At 44.7% G+C, this 22,730-nt stretch overlaps 1 protein-coding gene across 2 annotated transcripts in view; it reads left to right on the forward strand.

Annotated features, from left to right (window-relative positions):
• usp44 (ubiquitin specific peptidase 44) overlaps window positions 1-22,730 on the forward strand; it is a 46,621-nt gene that overhangs the window by 396 nt on the left and 23,495 nt on the right. For both annotated transcript variants that reach the window (XM_080207136.1, XM_080207137.1), the window contains exon 2: window positions 20,128-21,592. In XM_080207136.1, coding sequence (XP_080063262.1) covers window positions 20,183-21,592 — 1,410 coding nt within the window. In that variant the 5' untranslated portion in view covers window positions 20,128-20,182. The remainder of the gene's footprint in view (window positions 1-20,127; window positions 21,593-22,730) is intronic.

Genomic DNA, 22,730 nt, shown 5'->3' on the forward strand with positions numbered 1-22,730 from the left:
GGAGGGAGGGAGAGGGAGCTTTGTTTGGGGGGGGTGGGGGGAGGGAGGGAGAGGGAGCTTTGTTTGGGGGGGGTGGGGGGAGGGAGGGAGAGGGAGCTTTGTTTGGGGGGGGTGGGGGGAGGGAGGGAGAGGGAGCTTTGTTTGGGGGGGTGGGGGGAGGGAGGAGAGGAGCTTTGTTTGGGGGGGGTGGGGGGAGGGAGGGAGAGGGAGCTTTGTTTGGGGGGGGTGGGGGGAGGGAGGGAGAGGGAGCTTTGTTTGGGGGGGGGTGGGGGGAGGGAGGGAGAGGGAGCTTTGTTTGGGGGGGGGTGGGGGGAGGGAGGGAGAGGGAGCTTTGTTTGGGGGGGGGTGGGGGGAGGGAGGGAGAGGGAGCTTTGTTTGGGGGGGGGTGGGGGGAGGGAGGGAGAGGGAGCTTTGTTTGGGGGGGGGTGGGGGGGAGGGAGGGAGAGGGAGCTTTGTTTGGGGGGGGGTGGGGGGAGGGAGGGAGAGGGAGCTTTGTTTGGGGGGGGGGTGGGGGGAGGGAGGGAGAGGGAGCTTTGTTTGGGGGGGGGTGGGGGGAGGGAGGGAGAGGGAGCTTTGTTTGTGGGGGGGTGGAGGGAGGGAGGGAGAGGGAGCTTTGTTTGTGGGGGGGTGGAGGGAGGGAGGGAGAGGGAGCTTTGTTTGGGGGGGGGTGGAGGGAGGGAGGGAGAGGGAGCTTTGTTTGGGGGGGGTGGAGGGAGGGAGGGAGAGGGAGCTTTGTTTGGGGGGGGTGGAGGGAGGGAGGGAGAGGGAGCTTTGTTTGGGGGGGGTGGAGGGAGGGAGGGAGAGGGAGCTTTGTTTGGGGGGGGTGGGGGGAGGGAGGGAGAGGGAGCTTTGTTTGGTGGGGGGGGTGGGGGGAGGGAGGGAGAGGGAGCTTTGTTTGGGGGGAGGGAGGGAGAGGGAGCTTTGTTTGGGGGGAGGGAGGGAGAGGGAGCTTTGTTTGGGGGGGGTGGAGGGAGGGAGGGAGAGGGAGCTTTGTTTGGGGGGGGTGGGGGGAGGGAGGGAGAGGGAGCTTTGTTTGGGGGGGGGTGGGGGGAGGGAGGGAGAGGGAGCTTTGTTTGGGGGGGGTGGGGGGAGGGAGGGAGAGGGAGCTTTGTTTGGTGGGGGGGGTGGGGGGAGGGAGGGAGAGGGAGCTTTGTTTGGTGGGGGGGTGGGGGGAGGGAGGGAGAGGGAGCTTTGTTTGGTGGGGGGGTGGGGGGAGGGAGGGAGAGGGAGCTTTGTTTGGTGGGGGGAGGGAGGGAGAGGGAGCTTTGTTTGGTGGGGGGAGGGAGGGAGAGGGAGCTTTGTTTGGTGGGGGGGGTGGGGGGAGGGAGGGAGAGGGAGCTTTGTTTGGGTGGGGGGGGTGGGGGGAGGGAGGGAGAGGGAGCTTTGGGTGGGGGGGTGGGGGGAGGGAGGGAGAGGGAGCTTTGTTTGGGTGGGGGGGTGGGGGGAGGGAGGGAGAGGGAGCTTTGTTTGGGTGGGGGGGGTGGGGGAGGGAGGGAGAGGGAGCTTTGTTTGGGTGGGGGGGGTGGGGGGAGGGAGGGAGAGGGAGCTTTGTTTGGGTGGGGGGGTGGGGGGAGGGAGGGAGAGGGAGCTTTGGGTGGGGGGGGTGGGGGGAGGGAGGGAGAGGGAGCTTTGTTTGGGTGGGGGGGGTGGGGGGAGGGAGGGAGAGGGAGCTTTGTTTGGGTGGGGGGGGTGGGGGGAGGGAGGGAGAGGGAGCTTTGTTTGGGTGGGGGGGGTGGGGGGAGGGAGGGAGAGGGAGCTTTGTTTGGGTGGGGGGGGTGGGGGGAGGGAGGGAGAGGGAGCTTTGTTTGGGTGGGGGGGGTGGGGGGAGGGAGGGAGAGGGAGCTTTGTTTGGGGGGGGGGTGGGGGGAGGGAGGGAGAGGGAGCTTTGTTTGGGGGGGGGGTGGGGGGAGGGAGGGAGAGGGAGCTTTGTTTGGGGGGGGGTGGGGGGAGGGAGGGAGAGGGAGCTTTGTTTGGGGGGGGGGTGGGGGGAGGGAGGGAGAGGGAGCTTTGTTTGGGGGGGGGGGGGAGGGAGGGAGAGGGAGCTTTGTTTGGGGGGGGGGGTGGGGGGAGGGAGGGAGAGGGAGCTTTGTTTGGGGGGGGGGTGGGGGGAGGGAGGGAGAGGGAGCTTTGTTTGGGGGGGGTGGGGGGAGTCGTCCCTTGAGTAGTTGATGAGATAGTCACCCCCCTGCACCCCCAGTGGATGGTTGGGAGGAAGTGGGGGGGGAGAGATTCTCCCAAGTGGTTTGGGTGGCTGGTTATAGAGAGGTGGCATCAGCCAGGGGAGGGAATGAGGACCTTCTAGGTAGAGTACAATACAACCTTTCTTCAAACAGCATGCTCAGCTCTCAGGTGATTTAGTTCAATTTTGTTACTACTTGAAGCATAGTGTTTAACGTTGCTGCCTCTCAGTGCCATGGGCTCAGATTCAATTCCAGCCTTAGGTGACTGTGTGGAATCTGCACATTCTCCCTGTGTCTGTGTGGTCCCCTCAAAGATGTGTGCGTTAGGTGGATTGGCCATGCTAAATTGCCCCTTTGTGTCAGCTAAATTAGCAGAGTAATTATGTTGGGTTATGAGGATAGGGCTTGGGTGGGATTGTTGGTGTGGCCTTGATGGGCTGAATGTGCTCCTTGTGCACTGCATGGATCCTATTTTGTTCTATATTCATATTCCATGTTAGGCTTACAGCTCCAGGGACTGTACCAATTTTCCAACCATTCTTTGCACTGCAGTTGAAAGGCTTGGATCAGCAACCTTTCCCATTGTGCTTCTGCTGCAAGTTCTCAGCACGTAGTCCTGGAATTTGAAATATGCCGGTCTGCAATGCTCAGCCAAGGATGACTCTTTGCACTGAAAGATTTAAACCTGAGAGAAATTATTGATTTGTAATTGTTTTGTACTGCAAATCTGAATGATTGATTGCAGGTAGATCTCTGCTTGGGAATAGCTGTTCTGGGTCACCCTCTACTGACTTCTGGCATTTAGAATAGATGGGTGTTTGATGGCTGGTGCAGCCTTGATGGGCTGCTTTCTGTGCTGTAAAACTGACTATTCTGTAACAGTCAGAGTTGTCATTTGTTTTCTGAATTGCTTTAGGAAACTGTCTGTAGGTCTGGAACTTCTTGCCCTTTTTAAAAGCTGTACTGTGGGATCAGGAAGGGCACGTGGTTTCAGAGATTATAGAGACCTTCAGTGCATTTGATAAATTGACAGTAGTTTGAGATCTGTTTGTCTGACATCTGAGACTTTTATTGTAACACTGCATGAAGAAGCTAAATCTTTAATTTTTTTGGAGATGACTACTCCAGCTCTATGATCTGTAAATAGACAGGAGACGTGCTGAACAGACTAGAGCTAAATGTGACAAATAGGCTTGAGTTACTAGAGGATGAGCAAAAAAAGCCACAATAAGTAACAAGTAAGTCACTACTTACAGAAAAAGGATACAGGGAAGGATGGGAGTTATTTAAATAGTCTGATTTATCTGAAAGAGATGAGATAATTGAACTAAATTAGGGCAAAGGAACAATCCCTGGTTGATGCAGCCATGGATCCTGAGGGAAATGTAGAAGAAAATTGTGCATTCTTAGAAATTGTACTTTGGAGCTCAATTTGGAATAGGTGACATACCCTCACTCTGACAACGAGTCATCTAGACTTGAAACATTCGCTCTGTTCTCTCTCCACAGATGCTGCCAGACTGCCTGAGATTTCCTAGTATTGTCTGTTTTACTTTCAGATTCCAACATCCACAATAATTTGCTTTTATTGTAAGAGTCGGTGTGCGCTGGAAGTCTAGATTAGGAGATAATGTACTGACATGGATTGAGAATTTCTTGATGGACAGAAAATCCAGTGGAGGAATAAATGGCTCATTCTCAGGGTGACGGACTGTAACTAGTGTGGGAAAGCAATGATCAGTGTAATAAGGAAAGTAAATGATATGTTAGCCTTTATTACAGGAGGATTTGAAAACTGTTTTGGTCACTTTACCTAAGGGACAATGTACTTACCATAACACAGGAAATGCAATGAAGGATCACCAAATTAATGCCCAGGATGTGGGATTGTCCTTTGAGGAGTGATTGAAGAATTGGCTTTTATTCTCTAGAATTTAGAAAAGTGATCTCGTTTAAACATATTACTTTGTTACAGGATAGATGTTTTTCTCCATCTGTTCACAATATACATTAATAACTTAGATGAGGGAACTACATGTAATATCTCAGTTTGCAGATTAGACAAATCTGAGCAAGAGGTTGAGCTGTGAGAAGGGTGCAGAGATGATTCAGTGTAATTGGCACAAGTTGAGTGAGTGGGCAAATGAATGGCAGGTGCAATATAATTGGATAAATGTGAGGTTATCCACTTTGGTAGCAAGACAGGAAAGTAGATTACTGTCTGGCCATAAATTAGGAAAGGGGAATGTGCCGTGGGATGTGTGTGCCCTTGTACATCAGCCACTGATGGTAAGTATGCACATGCAGCAGGCAGTAAAAAAAAAACTTGTTGGCCTTCATAGCACAAAGATTCGAGTACAGGAGCATGGAACTCTTGCTGCAATTATGCAGACCGTTGGGAAACCATACCTGGAATATTGTGTGCAGTTGCAGTCTCCTTATCTGAGGAAAGATGTTCTTACTCTAGATGGAATGCAGAAAAGGCTTACAAGATTGATTCCAGGAATGGCAGGTCTGATGTATGAAGAGAGATTAACATAGAACCTAGAAGCAGGGATAGGCCTTTTGGTTCTTAGAGCTTGCTGTACCGTTCATTACTTGATTTGATTTATTATTGTCATGTACAGTGAAGTATTGTTTTTGTGCACTATACAGACAAAACACACTCTTCATAGAGAAAGGTAGAGAGTGCAGGATGTAGTGTTAGTCATAACTAGGGTGTAGAGAAAGATCAAATTAATGCCAGGTAGGTCCATTCAAAAGTCTGACAGCAGCAGGGAAGAAGCTGTTCTTGAGTCGGTTGGTCCATGACCTCAGACCTTTATCTTTTTCCTGACAGAAGAAGGTGGAAGAGCATATGTTTGGAGTGTGTGGGATCTTTAATTATGCTGGCTGCTTTGTCAAGGCAGCAGGAAATGGAGACAGAGTCAGTAGATGGAAGGCTTGTTTGTGTGATGGATTGGACTACATTCACGACCTTTTGTAGTTTCTTTAGCCTTGGGCAGAGCAGGAGCCATACCAAGCTGTGATACAACCAGAAAGAATGCTTTCTATGGTGCATCTGTAAAAGTTGGTGAGAATTGTAGCTGACATGCCAAATTTCCTCAGTCTTCTGAGAAAGTAGAGACGTTGGTGGGCTTTCTTAACTATAGTGTCAGCATGTGGGAACCAGGACAGATGTTGGTGATCTGGACACCTTAAAAACATGAAGCTCTTGACCCTTTCTACTCAACTACTTTCTGTGGTAGTGAATTCCATGCATTCATCACTCCTTCGGTGAAGAAATTTCTCCCGGTCTTAGTCTGAAAAGGTTTAACTCTTATCCCCGAGCCATGATCCCTGATTCTGGACTCCCCATCAGAAACATTCTTCCTGAGTCTACCTGTCAGAATTTTAGAAGTTTCTCTAAGATCCCCCCTCACACTTCCAAACTCCAGTGAATATCATCCTTATTGACTTAATCTCTTCTCATGTGACAGACCTGCCATCCTAGGAATCTTCACTGTAAACTTTCAGCCTGCCCAATCTTTCTGGTCGTTAAAATCTCCTTTCCTGGCAATAACTTTGTAAATGCCTGTATGAGAAGGGAAGCAAAGTGAGGACAAAAATGCCTGAAATTGTTGAACTCAATTGTTGATTTCAAAAGTCTGTAAAATGCTTAAATTCCGAGTGTCAGGCCAATCTCTCGGTGAGCAGTAAATCAATGTAATACACTGTTTAGGTCCCTGAAGTGCATTGGCCATACTAGATTCTCCCCTGGTGAATATGAACATGCACCAGAGTGTGGCAACTAGGGGCTTTTCACAGTAACTTCAGTGCAGTCTTAATGTAAGCTTATTTGTTGCACTAATAAATAAGCTTAAAAAACTGAATGTTGAGGGCAGGTGTTGCATGTTAGATCAGATCATTGTGGAGAGAACAATCCCTGTAGAAAGAGAGTGGAAGAGTTCTGCTCATTTTTTTTAAACTCCTTTACTCTATTGCAATTCAAATTTATTTTTCCCTCAAGACCTTAAAAAAAAATCGTTCCATTTTATTTTACTTTTTAGTTCCAGCCTAGTTTTCATTTTGTTTGATCTCCAATGCTGTTGTGTTTTGTGTTGGAAGGACACTATCTCGGTGCAATTGTTGCATTCCTTCATGATCTCAAATCACTCAACTGCTGTGTGAAACCAGTATTTCCAGAGCTTGGGCCTGGCAAGATGAGGGCACAGCTGCCACTGGTGGAACAATGAAAGTCAGGGATGTGCAAGAGGCCACAATGGGAAGAGCACAGGTGGGAATGTGCCAAACAGGGGATGAACAGGCCATGCATCAAGCAACAGTTAATTTACACAGCCGTGCAGCAATCTAAAAGGCTTTGCATATTGTAACTAACAGGCTGCACACAGTGCTGGAGATGGTTACAAAGATGGGGAAGACTAAGGCCGTGGAGAGATTTAGAAACTTAGAAAAATTATGGCACTAAACAAGGATGTTCAGGCCATCACTACTGTGCCAGCCAAAAATAACTACGCAGCCTAAACCCACTCTCTTGGTTCATTGCTCTCTTGATTATGGGTGCATTTCCAAATACTTATTGCAGTGAGGGTTTCTGCCTCTACTACCCTTCCGGGAAGTGAGTTCCAGGGGTCCACCACCCTCTGGGTGATAAGAATTTTCTTGGACTCTCCTCTAATCCTTTAAATTTCTCTCCTTATGATCTTTTGGCTCAGGAAAATGTTTTTCTTAACCACTATGTCTGAGGCTCAATAAATTTCACGCACCTCAATTAAATCAGCCCTCAATCTTCCCAAAAGAACCAGTCTGCCCAGTCTTTTGGATAGCTAAAGCCTCCTTTCCTGGCAATACTTTTTTAAATCTCTGTGCCCTCTCAAGTGAGATGATATCCTTCCTATAATGTAGTGATCTGAATTGTATGCAGTACTCTCAGTTGCCTAACTTGTGTTTGATACAATTCTAGCTTAACGTACCTGTCCTAATGTTCTTTCCCTTGGCTGATACTGACATGTATCCTGTTTTCGTTCTTGACCACCTTATCTACCTATCCTATCACCTTCAGGGATCTGTGGTCATTATCTCCAAGGCGCCTCTGTTCCTCTACACTTCTCTGTATCCGATTATTTGTTTCCATGCCTTTTAACTTTCCCTAAATACAGTACTTCACACTTCTCCAGAATGAACTTCATTTGCAACATTTCTGTTCACTGAATTGATTTATTGATATCTTTCTGCAGCTTTCATCCTGACTATCAATCGCATAAACCATTATTATTATAGTATAAAACTGGATGTCAAAATGTCTGTCTTTGTTCATAAGTCACTGAAAATTAGTGTGGATTTCCTCCCACAGTCTGAAAGATGTGCTGGTTAGGTGCAATAACCTGAACAGGCGCTGGAGTGTGACGACTAAGGGAATTTCACAGTAACTTCATTGCAGTGTTAATGTTAGCCTTAATTGTGACTAATAAACTCAAAAATGTGGGTGTAACGAGCACTTAAGATGAATGGTATGTTGGTCTTTATTGCAAGATAAAGTTGGTAGGAATGTGGAACTGAGGTTAAAATTAGATTGGTCATTGAATATTAGAGAAGGCTGAATGTTTGTTTTTGAGTATGGGGGTAAGGTAATGTTACTGCCGTTGTATAAACCTTGGTGAAAGCAGACCCTGGAGTGTTATGTACAGTTTTGGACTCCTTACTTAAGGAATGTTTAGCCATAGAGGGAGTGCAGCAAAGATTTGCCAGACTGATTCCTGGGATGGCAGGATTACCCTACAAGGTGAGGTTGTGGAGGCTGCGTTTGTATTCTCTAGTGCTCAGAAGAAAGAGATGATCTAATTGAATCATTCCAAATTTGTACAGAGCTTGATGGGGTCAATGCAGAAAGGATTTTTCCAATGGTTTTGATGGGGAAGGGGTTCCAGAATCTGGGGACACAGTCTCAGAAGGAATTATGTCATTTGGGACTGAAAGGATGGTGAACCTTTGGAATTCTCTACAAATCATAGAATTCCTACAAGTGCAGAAGGAAGCAATTTGGACCATTGGGCCTGCTCTGTCTCTCCAATAGAGGCCCTATCCCCATAACACAACTTATTACCCCACTAATCCCCAACCCCCACCTTGGGATATTAAGGGGAAATTTAGCATGGCCAATCTACGTAGTAGTGGGAGGAAACTAGACCACTCAACTAAACCAATGCAGTCACAGGGAGAATGTGCAGATGGTAGGTCACTCAGGATTGGATTTGAATCCGGATCCCTGGTGCAGTGAGCAGCAGTGCTAACCTTCTGCTTCTGCTCCTATTTCTCATGTTCTTAACCCAAGAGTGCTAGTTGGGAGGGCCAGGTGAACATTGGCATAGTATCCAAATGGCTTCCATATTTTTAGAGCCATGTTGCATGTTTTGCATTAATTATAAATTCAGTGCCATGTATTTCCCACCCTGTACCAAAGTTATACGAATAATCTTAAAGTACATACTGCTTACTGTGCTTGTTTCTTGTTTGTTTTTCAATCTCTTGTTTTTCATGGGATCTTTTTACCTGTCTTTTGTCCTATTTCATAGAATCATAGAAACCTTACAGTGCAAAAGGAGGGCATTCAGACTATTGAGTCTGCACTGACAACAGTACCCTGGTAACCTCACATGTTTACCCCACTAACCTACACATCACGGGACACTCGGTAATTGAGCGTGGCCAATGACCTAACCCACACGTTTTTGGGCCTGGAGGAAACCCACGCAGACATGGGGAGAATGTGCAACCTCATACAGACAGTGACCCAAGCCAGGCCTTGAACTGAGGCAGCAGTGCTAGGCACCGGGCCACCCACTTTCTACATTCTTTTTCCAATCCGACTGGAGTTCCTTGTGACTTCAAAAGTTAAGAATTATGCAGAAGTATGTCAGAAGAGATAAATTATTCTATTCTGATGCTGTTTCATATTAATTATATATTCCACATTGTTCAGTAAACTGATGAAAGTTATTGTTGCTGGTGAATTTGTTTCCTTCAGACCAATCATGATATTTGATAGTTATATTGAAACTGGTCATCACCAATAGTGTTTGTTGTGTTTATACTTCATTCTATACCCATATTTTAGTGCTTCCGGATTCCAGCACTTGAGATTGAAACTCTTACCAGTGCTGCCCTGTGTATATATAATCATATCTAAGGCTTATTGAATTTCAAACCAGTTGTTTTTCTGTTGAACCATGAAGGTGGCAATAAAAAAAAGTTAGATATCTTTTTTAACGAGTGCTTTTTACAAAGATTATGAAACAGTCTGTTTTAATGATACATTTGTGAAGGAATAGCATTGTTTATCTCAGACTTGGAAATAGCAAGGTCCAGTGTCATATTTCTGATTATTGCCATAATCCTATTCAAGTTTCTTTCATTGCCTCCTTCCTCCTTTCTCTTATTAAATTGCCTTTCTCCAAGGGCGGCACTATTTTTTTTGGTTTCCTTCTTTTCCCTTCATCTCATTATCTTTATAGCCATGGTCACAGCTTGCCAAGATGAATAAATTTGCACCTTTAGCCCAGTCAGTTTGAGCTATATAGTAAGTGGGCTCTGAGCTGGTTCATTGTATAAATTAAGATCAGGTATCGACAGCTGGGCGGCACTTTTTTGAGTAAACTAAAACCAAATAAGCGAATGAACTAACAACCCCTTAAAGAGGCACTGAAACCATAACACAGCTGCAAAGGAAATCTATCAAATTAAAATGACGTTCCTGGGCTCCCTACAGTGTATTCTACTCCTGCGTTAAATAAACAAGTTGACAGGCTTGGGAAAAAGACACTGATAAAAACCAAATGCTTATGGCAGTCTTTGTATGTGACAAATAATTATTCATTTATTGGCATTGATGGATTATTGCAGAGTTGAATCACTTTGTTTGAATCTAAAACAGAGTAAAAACCGTTTTCCCCCATTTCTTTTGGTTCCATATGAAGCTGACTGCTCTGATCTTCAAGAGGACCAATTTTATTTCTTGCTACCCTTTTGCTCTTAATATACCTGCAGAAGCTGTTAAGGTTATCCTTCACCTTGACTGCCAAAGCAACCTCATGTCGTCTTTTAGCCCTCCTGATTTCCTTCTTGAGTAGTTTCTTGCACTTTTTATACGCAAGTATCTTATTTGTTCCCTGTTGCCTATACGTGTCATACATCTTTCTCTTTTTAAATCAGAGTTGCAATATCCCTTGAGAACTAAGGTTCCTTATTCTTATTCACTTTGCCTTCAATCCTGACAGGAACATACAAACTCTGCACTCTCAAAATTTCTCCTTTTGAAGGCTCCCACTTACCAATCATATTCTTGCCAGAGAACAGCCTATCCCAATCCACACTTTAGATGCTTTCTTGTTTCTTCAAATTTGGCCTTTTTCCATCTTAGAATCTCAACCCTAGGACCAGATCTATCTTTATTCATGATCAAGCTGAAATTAATGGCATTATGATCACTGGAACCAAAGTGTTCCCCTACACACACTTCTGTCACTTGCCCTAACTCATTTCCTAATAGGAGATCTAATATTGCATCCTCTCTAGTTGGTACCTCTTATATTGATTTGGAAAATTTTCCTGGACACATTTTACAAACTCCACCCTGTCTAGACCTTTAACAGCATGGGAGTCCCAATGTGGAAAATTAAAATCCCCTAATATCACAACTTTGTTTCCTGCAGTTGTCTATGTCTCTGCAGATTTGCTCCTCCAATTCTCGCTGACTATTGGGTGGTCTATAATACAACCCCATTAATGTAGTCATATCTTTCCTGTTGCTCAGCTCCACTCATATAGCCTCAGTAGACAAGCCCTCCAATCTATCCTGCCTGAGCACTGCAACATTTTCCCTGACTAGTAATGCCATGCGACCGACACACACACACACACACTTCATCCCTATGCCTCTCTCACATCTGGAACATTGAGCTGCCAGTCCTGCCCCTCCTGTAGCCAAGTTTCACTCATGGCTATAATGTCATAATTCCATGTGTCAATCCACGCCCTCAACTCGTCTGCATTCCCCATAATACTCCTAGAACATAGAACATTACAGCGCAGAACAGGCCCTTCGGCCCACGATGTTGCGCCGACCAGATTAAAAAAAACAATGACCCACTAACCTAAACCAATCCCTTTTCGTCCATAAACCTATCCACGGATCTCTTAAACGCCCCCAAACTAGGCGCATTTACAACCGCAGCAGGCAGGGCATTCCAATCCCTCACCACCCTCTGGGTAAAGAACCTACCCCTGACATCCGTCCTATAACTACCCCCACTTAATTTAAAGCCATGCCCCCTCGTGCTAGCTTTCTCCATCCGAGGAAAAAGGCTATCACTGTCCACCCTATCTAAACCTCTAATCATCTTATATGTTTCAATAAGATCCCCTCTTAGCTGCCTTCTTTCCAGCAAAAACAACCCCAAATCCCTCAGTCTCTCCTCATAGGACCTCCCCTCCATACCAGGCAACATCCTGGTAAACCTCCTCTGCACCCTCTCCAAAGCCTCCACATCCTTCCTGTAATGTGGGGACCAGAACTGCACACAGTACTCCAAGTGCGGCCGCACCAGAGTTGTGTACAGTTGCAACATGACGCTGCGACTCCTAAATTCAATCCCCCTACCAATAAACGCCAAGACACCGTATGCCTTCTTAACCACCCTATCTACTTGATTCTCAACTTTCAGGGATCTATGTACACATACACCTAGATCCCTCTGTTCATCCACACTATTCAAAGTCCTCCTGTTAGCCCTATACTCAACACATCTGTTATTCCTACCAAAGTGAATTACCTCACACTTCTCCACATTAAATTCCATCCGCCACCTCTCGGCCCAGCTCTGCAACCTGTCCAAGTCTTCCTGCAAACTATGCCACCCTTCCTCACAATCTACCACACCTCCGACTTTGGTGTCATCAGCAAATTTACTAATCCACCCAACTATACCCTCATCCAGATCATTAATAAAAATTACAAACAGCAGTGGCCCCAAAACAGATCCCTGAGGCACACCACTCGTAACCAAACTCCATGATGAATATTTACCATCAACCACCACCCTCTGTCTCCTATCTGCTAGCCAATTCCTGATCCAATTTCCTAGATTACCCTCAATCCCATACTTCTGCATTTTCTGCAGAAGCCTACCATGGTGAACCTTATCAAACGCCTTGCTAAAATCCATATATACCACGTCAACTGCCTTACCCCCATCCACCTCTTTGGTCACTTTTTCAAAAAACTCAATAAGGTTAGTAAGGCACGACCTACCTGCTACAAAACCATGCTGACTATCTCCAATCAATTCATTACTCTCCAAATAACTATAAATCCTATCCCTAATAATTTTTTCTAAAACCTTGCCCACAACAGAAGTGAGACTCACCGGTCTGTAATTCCCGGGGAAGTCTCTGTTCCCCTTCTTAAACAATGGGACAACATTTGCTAACCTCCAATCTTCCGGTACTATACCAGAGGCCAACGATGACCTGAAGATCAGAGCCAGAGGCTCTGCAATCACTTCTCTTGCCTCCCAGAGAATCCTAGGGTAAATCCCATCCGGACCAGGGGACTTATCTGTCTTCAATCCCTCAAGAATATCCAGCACATCCTCCTTATCAACTGTAATACTGTCTGTTCTACTCCCCTGCAACCCAGTGTCCTCCTCAGCTATATTCTTGTCCCCCTGCGTGAACACCGAAGAGAAATATTGGTTCAATGCCTCTCCAATCTCTTCCGGTTCCACACATAACTTCCCTCTGCTGTCTATAACTGGCCCTAATCTTGCCCTAACCAACCTTCTGTTCTTGACATACCTATAGAAGGATTAAGGAGAATCCTAAGGCGTATCAGCCAAAGTCTTCTCATGTCCTCTTTTAGCCCTTCTTAACTCACTCTTCAACTCCCTCCTAGCCAATCTAAAGTTTTCTAGTGCACTACCCGAGCCCTCAAGTCTCATCTGAACATAAGCCTCCTTTTTCTTTTTAACTAACGAATCAACTTTTTTAGTGCACCACGGTTCCCTAGCCCTACCAATTCCTCCTTGCCTGACAGGGACATACCTATCACAGACTCGCAGTAGCTGCTCCTTGAAAAAAAACTCCACATTTCGGACGTTCCCAGTCCCTGTAATCTCCTAGTCCAACCTATGCTTCCTAATTCTCTCCTAATGGCCTCATAATTACCCTTCCCCCAGCTAAAACTACTGGCCTGAGGTTCATGCCTATCCCTTTCCATCACTAAGGTGAACGTAACCGAATTGTGGTCACTATCACCAAAATGCACCCCAACTTCCAAGTCTAGCACCTGGTCTGGCTCATTTCCCAGCGCCAAATCCAATATAACCTCACCTCTAGTTGGCTTATCTACATACTGACTCAAAAAACCCTCCTGCACACTTTGTACAAAAACTGACCCCTCTAACGAGCTAGAGCTATAGCAATTCCAATCAATATTAGTAAAGTTAAAGTCCCCCATAACAATTACGCTATTACTTTCACTCCTAACCAGGATCGTCTCCGCAATCCTTTCCTCAACCTCTCTAGAACTTTTAGGTCTATAAAAGACTCCCAACAGGGTGACCTCTCCCTTCCTATTTCTAATCTCCGCCCATACTACCTCAACAGACAAGTCCTCATCAAACTTCCTCTGGCATTCCTCCTGGCATTGAAATAGACACACCTCAGAAGATTATTACCACCACATGCAACCCTTCGACTTGCGATGTTGCATGGACTATTAACATCATTTATTTTCACCCCTGCTCCACTATCTGCCCTGGCACTGTGGTACCCATCCCCCTGCAAATCTAGTTTAAACCCTCCCCAGAGGATTGTGTCTCAGTTTTTTCCCTCTGAGAGTTCCTCACAGTTGCCCCATGTATTTCCAAAACAACAGATCTTCTGATTAAACATCTTTTAATCTTTTCTCTGCAAAAGCATTTAAGGATGTTGCATATAGTTGTTGACTTTTTAAAAGCAAGTGTATTTATGAATTTTTTTAAACCATCAGGAAAATGTGGAAGTGAGGAGGAATAAATGGATTGCTGCAGTCCTCCATTTATTCCTCCTCACTTCTACATTTGCCCTATATAAATTCAGAGTTTGTCACTCTTGTTCTCAAACTGAATCCACTATGTTGTCTACAGTCTAGAATGAAATGACCAGGTCATTGGACTTCAGAATTTTCTCGATTTTTGGATTGGCATTCGAATGCCTAACCTCACTTGTGTGAACTGGATTATATCATAGGTATAGATAACCTAAAGCAATGCAAAAATATTGTAGAGCAGTAAAATTGTTTTACTACAAGTACTGTATCTTTCTTGTTTCTGCCCCCAAGATATGTTTTGCTGCACCTTTTTCAGATACCTAGGTGAGGGTTTAACTATATGCTTGGTTCTGCTCAAAGGCAAGGGGAAAAGGAGAGACAAAGGGAAAAGCAATAATTTCCAGGGAGAGAAATCGAGTGAGCTGAATAAATCAAAAGAGAAAAATTGAGAAATTGACAGAGAAATGGTTGAATTGACAAACTGATAAAGGGAGAAACAGTGGGGGGAACGAGGTGGAAAAGACAGAGTGGGGGAGAAATGTGGGAGGGGGCGGAGTAGGGAGAGAGATCAAGTGGCTTTGCATCTGCACCCTAGATTTTGTCACTGTTATGTCTGTCCATTGCCCACATTTTTCTACCTTCAATCCAAAGATTGCAAGCCTTCCTAATTTGTTGCAGTCCCCAGTCAAGTGGTTAGCCCACAGGTTTTCTCAAAAAAAATTTCAGACCACTTTTGCTTCCAGATTTGCAGACTAGAAAGGTTATAGTGCATTTTTTCTTCATTTCTGTGCTTAGCCTCATTCTGTTGCCAAGAGTAATTTCATATTTTCGTATCCAAACACTTTATGAATTGAAATTGAATTTTTGACGTGCTTGAATGATGAACATGGTGAACTTGGCAGCTATTCTGAATCCACAGTATCCTGAAACATCCATCATATGAAAGGGTTGTCTGGTTTTTTTAGTTGCAGTTACCATTGGCAAATGCAGTGGGAGAAATCCTTGTCCTTCAAATAGTGTAAACTTGGGATACCACTTTTACCAGCAGAGTTGGCAGTCAGAATGTCAGGTTAACGTTTCCTCTGAAAGATTGCACCTCTTCATGTAGCACAGTGAAATTACACATCCTATGTATAAAATCAAGTCTTGGGCGTTCTTGATTTTTATAGTTTTTATTGAAGTTTAAAGCACGGAAGGAGCCGTTCAGCCCATCATGTTTATACTGGCCAACAAAGATCTGACTACGCAAATTCCATTTTCTAGCAACTTGACCCATAGCCCTGAAGGTTACAGTATGCATGTGAATATCTAAATACTACTTAAATGTTACTAGAGTTTCTGACTCAACCACCATACTGGGCAGTGAATCCCACACTCCCGCTACTCTGGGTGAAAAAGTTTCTCCTCATCTCCTTTTTAGCCTTCTACCTCGCACCTTAAATCCATGCCCTTCCCCCTCTACTAATGGAGAAGTGCCTTCCTATCTATATCTCTCATAACCTTGTACATCTTTAACTGGTCCCCCTTCAACCTTCACTGTTCCAAGGAAAAAGTCCCAAACTAGTCAATCTTTTCAGATAGCTGACCCTCCAGCCCAGGCAGCATCCTGGTAAATCTGCTCTGCACCCTCTCCAATGCAATCGTGTGCTTCCTATAATGTGGTGACCAGAACTGCATGCAATACTCCATTTGTGGCCTAACCAGCATTTTACACAGTTCCAGCATGACGTACCTGCTCTAGTATTTTATGCCTCGGTTAATAAGAGGCAAGTATCCCTTATACCTTCTTAACACTTATCTATCTTCCCTCCTACTTTCAGGGATCTGTAGAAATGTACCCAAGTTCCATCTGATTTTCAGTACTTTCCACGTGCTACCATTCCTAGTGTAATCCTTTACCTTGCTAGCCCTTCCCAAGTGCGTTACCCCACACACTCCTGGATTGAATTCCATTTACCACTGCTCTGCCCACCTGACTAGTCCATTGATATCCTCCTGCAATCTATGACTATCCTCCTCACTATTTACCACCCTACCAGTTTGTGTGTCATCTACAAATTTCTTTATCAAACCCCTATGTTCAAGTCTAAATCATTAATGCATTAATAGCTAGGATCTTGTGTCAAGCCTTACGGAACCCCACTGGAAACAGACTTTCAATTATAGAAATATCATCTTTTGCTTTCATAGAATCATGCAGTGCAGAAGGGGGCCATTCTGCCCATCGAGTCTGCACAGATCACAATCTCATCCAGACCCTAATCCCATAACCTCATGCATCTACCCTACTAATCCTCTTGATACTATAGGGCAATTTAGCAAGGCCAATTAACCTAACCTGCACATCTTTGGACTGTTGGAGGAAACCAGAGCACCTGGAGGAAACCTATGTAGACATGGGGAGAATGTGCAAACTCCACACAGATAGTGACCCAAGGTGGGAATCAAACCATGGTGTCTGATGCTGTGAGCCAGCGGTGCTAACTGCCATGCCACTGTACTTCTACCTCTCAGCCAATTTTGAATGCAATATGTTACTCTATTGCATAATTTCCATTGGCCCTGTGGAAGCCCCTTACTTTCTAATGAATAATGGGATATTCTGTTTAAAATGAACATGTCCACAATTTAGTTTTTAGATCTTGCTTAATCTGGCTGGTAGACCATTGCCAATTCCATTGATTCTTTTGCACAGTTGTGTGTACAAAGCAGATGTTTAAATATCTTGGGCTTAGGGGAATAGAAGAGTCCCAGCTTTAGCCTATTTCAGTAATTTCAATGTGTCAGATGGTTGTGGACCCCACAACAAAGAGAAAATAATAGTGACATTTCGGACACAGGAGTGCTGTTAGAGGTGCCTGAAAAGTTAGAGGCTCATCTACCATCCAGGGGTTTGACCCATTCATTGACTATCCAGATTCTCTCCAGTTATACTTCTAACTGATAGGATTTGATTTATTGTCACATGTATTAATATACAATGAAAAGTATTGTTTCTTGTGTGCTATTTAGACAAAGCATACTGCACTTAGAAAAGGAAAGGGGAGAGTGCAGAATGTAGTGTTACAGTCATAGCTTGAGTATAGAGAATGATCAACTTAGTGTGTGGAAGTTGCATTCAAAAGTCTTATGGCAGCTAGGAAGAAAGTATTTTTGAGTTGCATCCTTGATACGCATCCTTGTATCTTTTTCCTGACGGAAGAAGATGGAAGAGAGTATGTCCAGGGTACGTGAGGTCCTTGATTATGCTGGCTGCTTTTCCAAAGCAGCAGAAAGTGTAGACAGTCATGGGATGAGAGGCTGGTTTGTGTGATGGACCCTTTGTGGTTTTTTGTGGTCTTGAACAGAGCAGGAGTTGTACCAAGCTGTGATAGATCCAGAGTGCTTTCTCTGGTGCATCTGTAAACGTTGGTGAGGGTCATAGCAAACATGCCAAATTTCCTTAGCTTCCTGAGAAAATAGAGATGTTGGTGGGCTTCCTTAATACTGCCAGCATGGAGGGACCAGAACAAGTTGGTGATCTGGACACCTAGAAACTTGAAGCTCTTGATCATTTCCACTTTGTTGCCATTGATGTGAACAGGGGCGTGTCCTCCACTACACTTCCTGAAATCAATATCTATCTCCTTTGTTTTGTTGACATTGAGGGAGAGATTATTGTCATCACATCAGCTTACCAGATTCTCTATTGCTTTCCTGTACCCTGTCTCATTGTTTGAGACCCAACCCACTATTGTGGCATCATCAGCAAACTTGAAAATTGAGTTGGAGGGGAATTTGGCCACAATTGTAGGTGTATAAAGAGTGTTTTCTCAGCTTCTTGTTACAATCGGTGTTGAGGTTGATCGTCAAGGAGGTGGTGTTGCCTATCCTTATTGATTGTGGTTTATGGGTTAGAAAGTCTAGGATCCAACCGCAGAGAGAGGAGCTGAGCCCCAGGCCATGGAGTTTGGAGATGAGTTTTTAAGAATAGTGGTGTTGAAGGCTGAACTGTAGTCAATAAATAGGAGCCTAATGTGGGTGTCTTTGTTATAGAACATAGAACACTACAGCACAAACAGGCCCTTCGGCCCACGAGTTGCGCCGATCACATCAACACCTACCAATCTATTGACCTATCTATAACCCCCAATCCCATATACTCATCCAGAAGTCTTTTAAAAGACCCCAGCGAGTTCGCCTCCACCACCACTGACGGCAGCCGATTCCATTCACTCACCACCCTCTGAGTGAAAAACTTACCCCTAACATCACTTCTGTACTTGCCTCCCCGCACCTTCAATCTGTGTCCTCTCGTAGTGACCATTTCAACCCGGGGAAATAGCTTCTGAGAATCCACCCTATCTATTCCTCTCAACATTTTATACACTTCTATCAGGTCGTCTCTCAACCTAACTTCATAAGGCATGCCTCCCAGTCCAGGCAACATCCTTGTAAATCTCCTCTGTACCCTTTCAATAGCTTCTACGTCCTTCCTATAGTGAGGCGACCGGAACTGCGCACAGTACTCCAAATGAGGCCTGACAAGGGTCTTAAAGTTGCAGCATTACCTCCCGATTCCTAAACTCAATCCCTCGATTAATGAAGGCCAGTACACCATACGCCTTCTTGACCACATCCTCCACCTGCGAGGCCGATTTAAGAGTCCTGTGGACCCGGACCCCAAGATCCTTCTGCTCTTCAACACTACTAAGACTCCTGCCCTTGATAGTGTACTCGTTCATCCCATTGGTTCTGCCAAAATGGACGACTACACATTTATCCACATTGAAGTCCATCTGCCACTTCTCCGCCCAGTCCTGCATCCTATTTATGTCCTGCTGCAACTTTTGACATCCTTCCAGACCATCCACAACACCACTGACCTTCGTGTCATCAGCGAACTTACTTACCCATCCCTCCACTTCCTCATCTAGGTCATTTATGAAAATGACAAACAGCAAGGGTCCTAGAACAGATCCCTGGGGCACTCCACTGGTGACTGACCTCCATGCCGAAAAAGACCCATCCACAACCACTCTCTGCCTTCTGCAGGCAAGCCAGTTCTGGATCCACAAGGCCAAAGGCCCTTGGATCCCATGCCCTCTCTCCTTCTCAAGAAGAAGGTTATCTCGGTGTTCCAGGCTGAGTGCAGGGCCAGAGAAATGACGTCTGCTGTGGCCCTGTTGCGGCGGTAGGCAAACTACAGTGGATCCAGGTCGTCCGAGAGGCTGGAATTGATTTGTGCCATGAGTAGCCTTTTGTAGTATTTCATAATGCTGGATGTCACAATGACTGGACGATGGTCATTAAAGTGCAATAGCCTTTTTTAAATTGTTTTTTTACAATAATTAATGTAAACAGTTGCATTTACATTCCGATCAGGAAATGATATAGCGCAGGTTAGTCTTATCGTTGTGTAAAATAAAACCACAACCAAAATGACTTTGTCAATTCTTGAGTAATTGTTTAATGTATGGTCAAATTAATTTATCATTTAGTAAGGCTTGATGTCCTTTTGTAAATGTAGAAATTATTATTGTTGCTTAAATGGCTCTTTAGACCTTAATGGACCAAATTTTGGACAGAAATTGGCTAACCTGTGGCCAGTGTGACAGTACCACCTTTCAGCTGAAGAGTATGTATGAATCCTTGTGGCTTGAGTAAATGTTCATCTTAACCTGTGGGAAGTATCTGATTACACTCTGTGATAGACAATTTTTGATGTGGAGGAATTTTTAATTTATTAACCGTAGCACTTTGACCTATATTGAAGCACTGACATGTTGTGCAACACATTTCCTGCTTGTGGAAGTTTAAGTTATGATTTTAAAAACTTCCATGATTGTTATCCAAGCTCAGTTTCTTTTGTATATCTTGCAGGTTAACAAATTGGATGTTTGTCATGCACCTTATAGAACGGTAACACGTGAAATCAATGGATAAATGCAAGCATGTAGGGCGGCTTCGGCTTGCCCAGGACCATTCAATCCTAAACCCACAGAAGTGGCATTGTTTGGACTGCAATACTACAGAGTCAATGTGGGCATGTCTCAGCTGTTCACATGTTGCTTGTGGACGATACAATGAAGAACATGCACTAAAACATTTTCAGGAAAGTAAGCACCCTGTGGCCTTGGAAGTAAATGAACTGTATGTATTTTGTTATGTTTGTGATGACTATGTTCTGAATGACAATGCGACAGGTGATCTGAAATTGTTGCGGAGCACATTAAGTGCAATCAAGAGCCAAAACTATGACTGCACAACTCGAAGTGGTAGGACCTTGCGGTCAATGGCAGCAAGTGATGACTCGGACCTTTCTCGGGGATGTGCACAAGCGCAACTGCGTAATGAAGATCGGATGTTCACGGCACTTTGGCATCGGCGCAAATTGCTCATGTCTAAAGTCTTCCAGTCTTGGTTTGCACTGACGCGCAGTGGCAAGCTGAGACTTGAAGAGGAACGATTAAAGGAAGAGGCTGAAATGAAAAGGGAAGAAGCTAGAAAAAGACGACAAGAGCTAAAACGGCGGCAGCATGCCGAGTTGCTGAGCGCACCACCCCGAAAGAGTTCCCGCATAAATGAACCCCCTAAAATTAGTGACACATCAACTCTACAAACAGCAGCAAAGTATCCAGCATTAACAGCTGGCCTTACCTCAAGCACAGTCAGATTGAAAAAAATTGGTGATTCTCCTATTAAACGGCGACCAACTGTCACACCTGGTGTGACAGGACTGCGAAACCTGGGAAATACCTGCTATATGAACTCCATTCTACAAGTGCTAAGTCACTTGCAAATATTTTGTGAGTGTTTCTTGCATTTTGATTTAAGTCAAATCCAAGAACTACTGACTAGTACAGCAAATGGGAAAACTCAGTCCTCCAGCCACCAATATTTGGTTAGTGACATTAATTCAAGTACAGGTACATCCTTGATAGATGAAAAAAATGGGTCAAGACGGCCCAGTCTGTCTAAAGGATTAAGTGGGGGAGCATCTAGGAGCAGCAACAGGGAGCTCATTCAACTAAAGGAGCCAAGCTCAAAGCATATATCTCTGTGTCATGAACTCCACAGCCTTTTTCTGGTTATGTGGTCTGGCAAGTGGGCACTGGTATCTCCCTTTGCTATGCTACACTGTGTATGGCGACTCATCCCAACGTTCCGTGGGTATGCCCAGCAGGATGCTCAGGAATTCCTCTGCGAGCTGTTGGATAAAGTACAGCAGGAATTGGAAACTGCAAGAACAATGTGTACAGCCCCTGTCCCCATATCACAGCGCAAACTAATCAAGAGAATTCTGAGTGTGGTTAACACCATTTTCCATGGACAGCTACTCAGCCAGGTAACAGTCATGTTACTTCTCAAACCTTTAATGTGACATTCTGTATTTAATTGTCAAAAGATGATTTGTCCTAGTTAAAATCTTGCATTTCAGCTCAGCAATAAAGATAATGTTTTGGTAAACTTTTTCTCTGTCCTAGTTCAACAACGAAAGGTTGTACAAAAAAAGCCCTGAAGAACTTAATGTGAGGTCTTGCTGAACATATACAACCTCATGACGTTCACTATTTGCCATTTATGTTGGGTAGGTTGAGACAGTGTTAAGTGTTTACATAAAATCAAAGTCTCGAGCAGCTCAGGATTGACTCGTTCAGTATCAGGAACTGCTGAGACCTGGAAAATCCCTGGTTTAATCCTTTGTCCATGCTGAATTTGACTGGCTCAGATGCTTGTTTCTGTTGTGCTTGTCAGTCAGGGTTATGCTCTATCTTTTCTCCCACTCCATTAGGAGCTGTCATGTGACCTTTTTATTTGAAAGGGCAGCAGTTGTGATCTCCCTCACCCACCAATGTCAAATAACCTGCTGAACCTTCCAATTGTGACTTCTGCATGATGCAGCCTTTGAAATGAAATTGGTGCAGGATTAGGGGGGAAAATGTAAAAGTTTAAGAGAAAAGGACCTCACTTGGTAGTTTTGAGGGCTAGTACAAGCTTGATTAGCTGAATGACTTCCTTTCCTACTGTAAAATTGATTTGGTGCCTTGTGACCTCTTGAGTTATATGCTAGCATAAAACACCAATCAGGAACAATAGCAGAACACTGGGAGGGAGTTTAAGTGCAAGAGCAGCACAGAACATGTTTGTCTCTGAGTTCACTTCGTATTACTTGTGACTTGCCCTCAATTATATCTGTCCTCTGTCTTTTGGCTACATTCTTGTAACTCCAGCATTCATTCATCTTGTCTGTGGGGCCAGTCAATATAAATTATTGTTTAAAGTCTTCTGATATGGGGCAGCTCACATCCAGAAACTAACTTTCACTTACTGTGGAAATTGAGACATGCCTAGTATGTACTCTCAGATAGCAGATAGAAATCCTGGGTTTTATATTTGTAATCTGGAGTTAATCAACATGAGCACCAATGCCATGGGGCATAGAACATATCCCTTTTAGCACAATTCATTTTACAATTGTGTGC

The sequence above is a fragment of the Carcharhinus amblyrhynchos genome, chromosome 19 (genome assembly GCF_965287045.1).
Source record: "Carcharhinus amblyrhynchos chromosome 19, sCarAmb.v2.hapA, whole genome shotgun sequence".
NCBI lineage: Eukaryota > Metazoa > Chordata > Chondrichthyes > Carcharhiniformes > Carcharhinidae > Carcharhinus > Carcharhinus amblyrhynchos.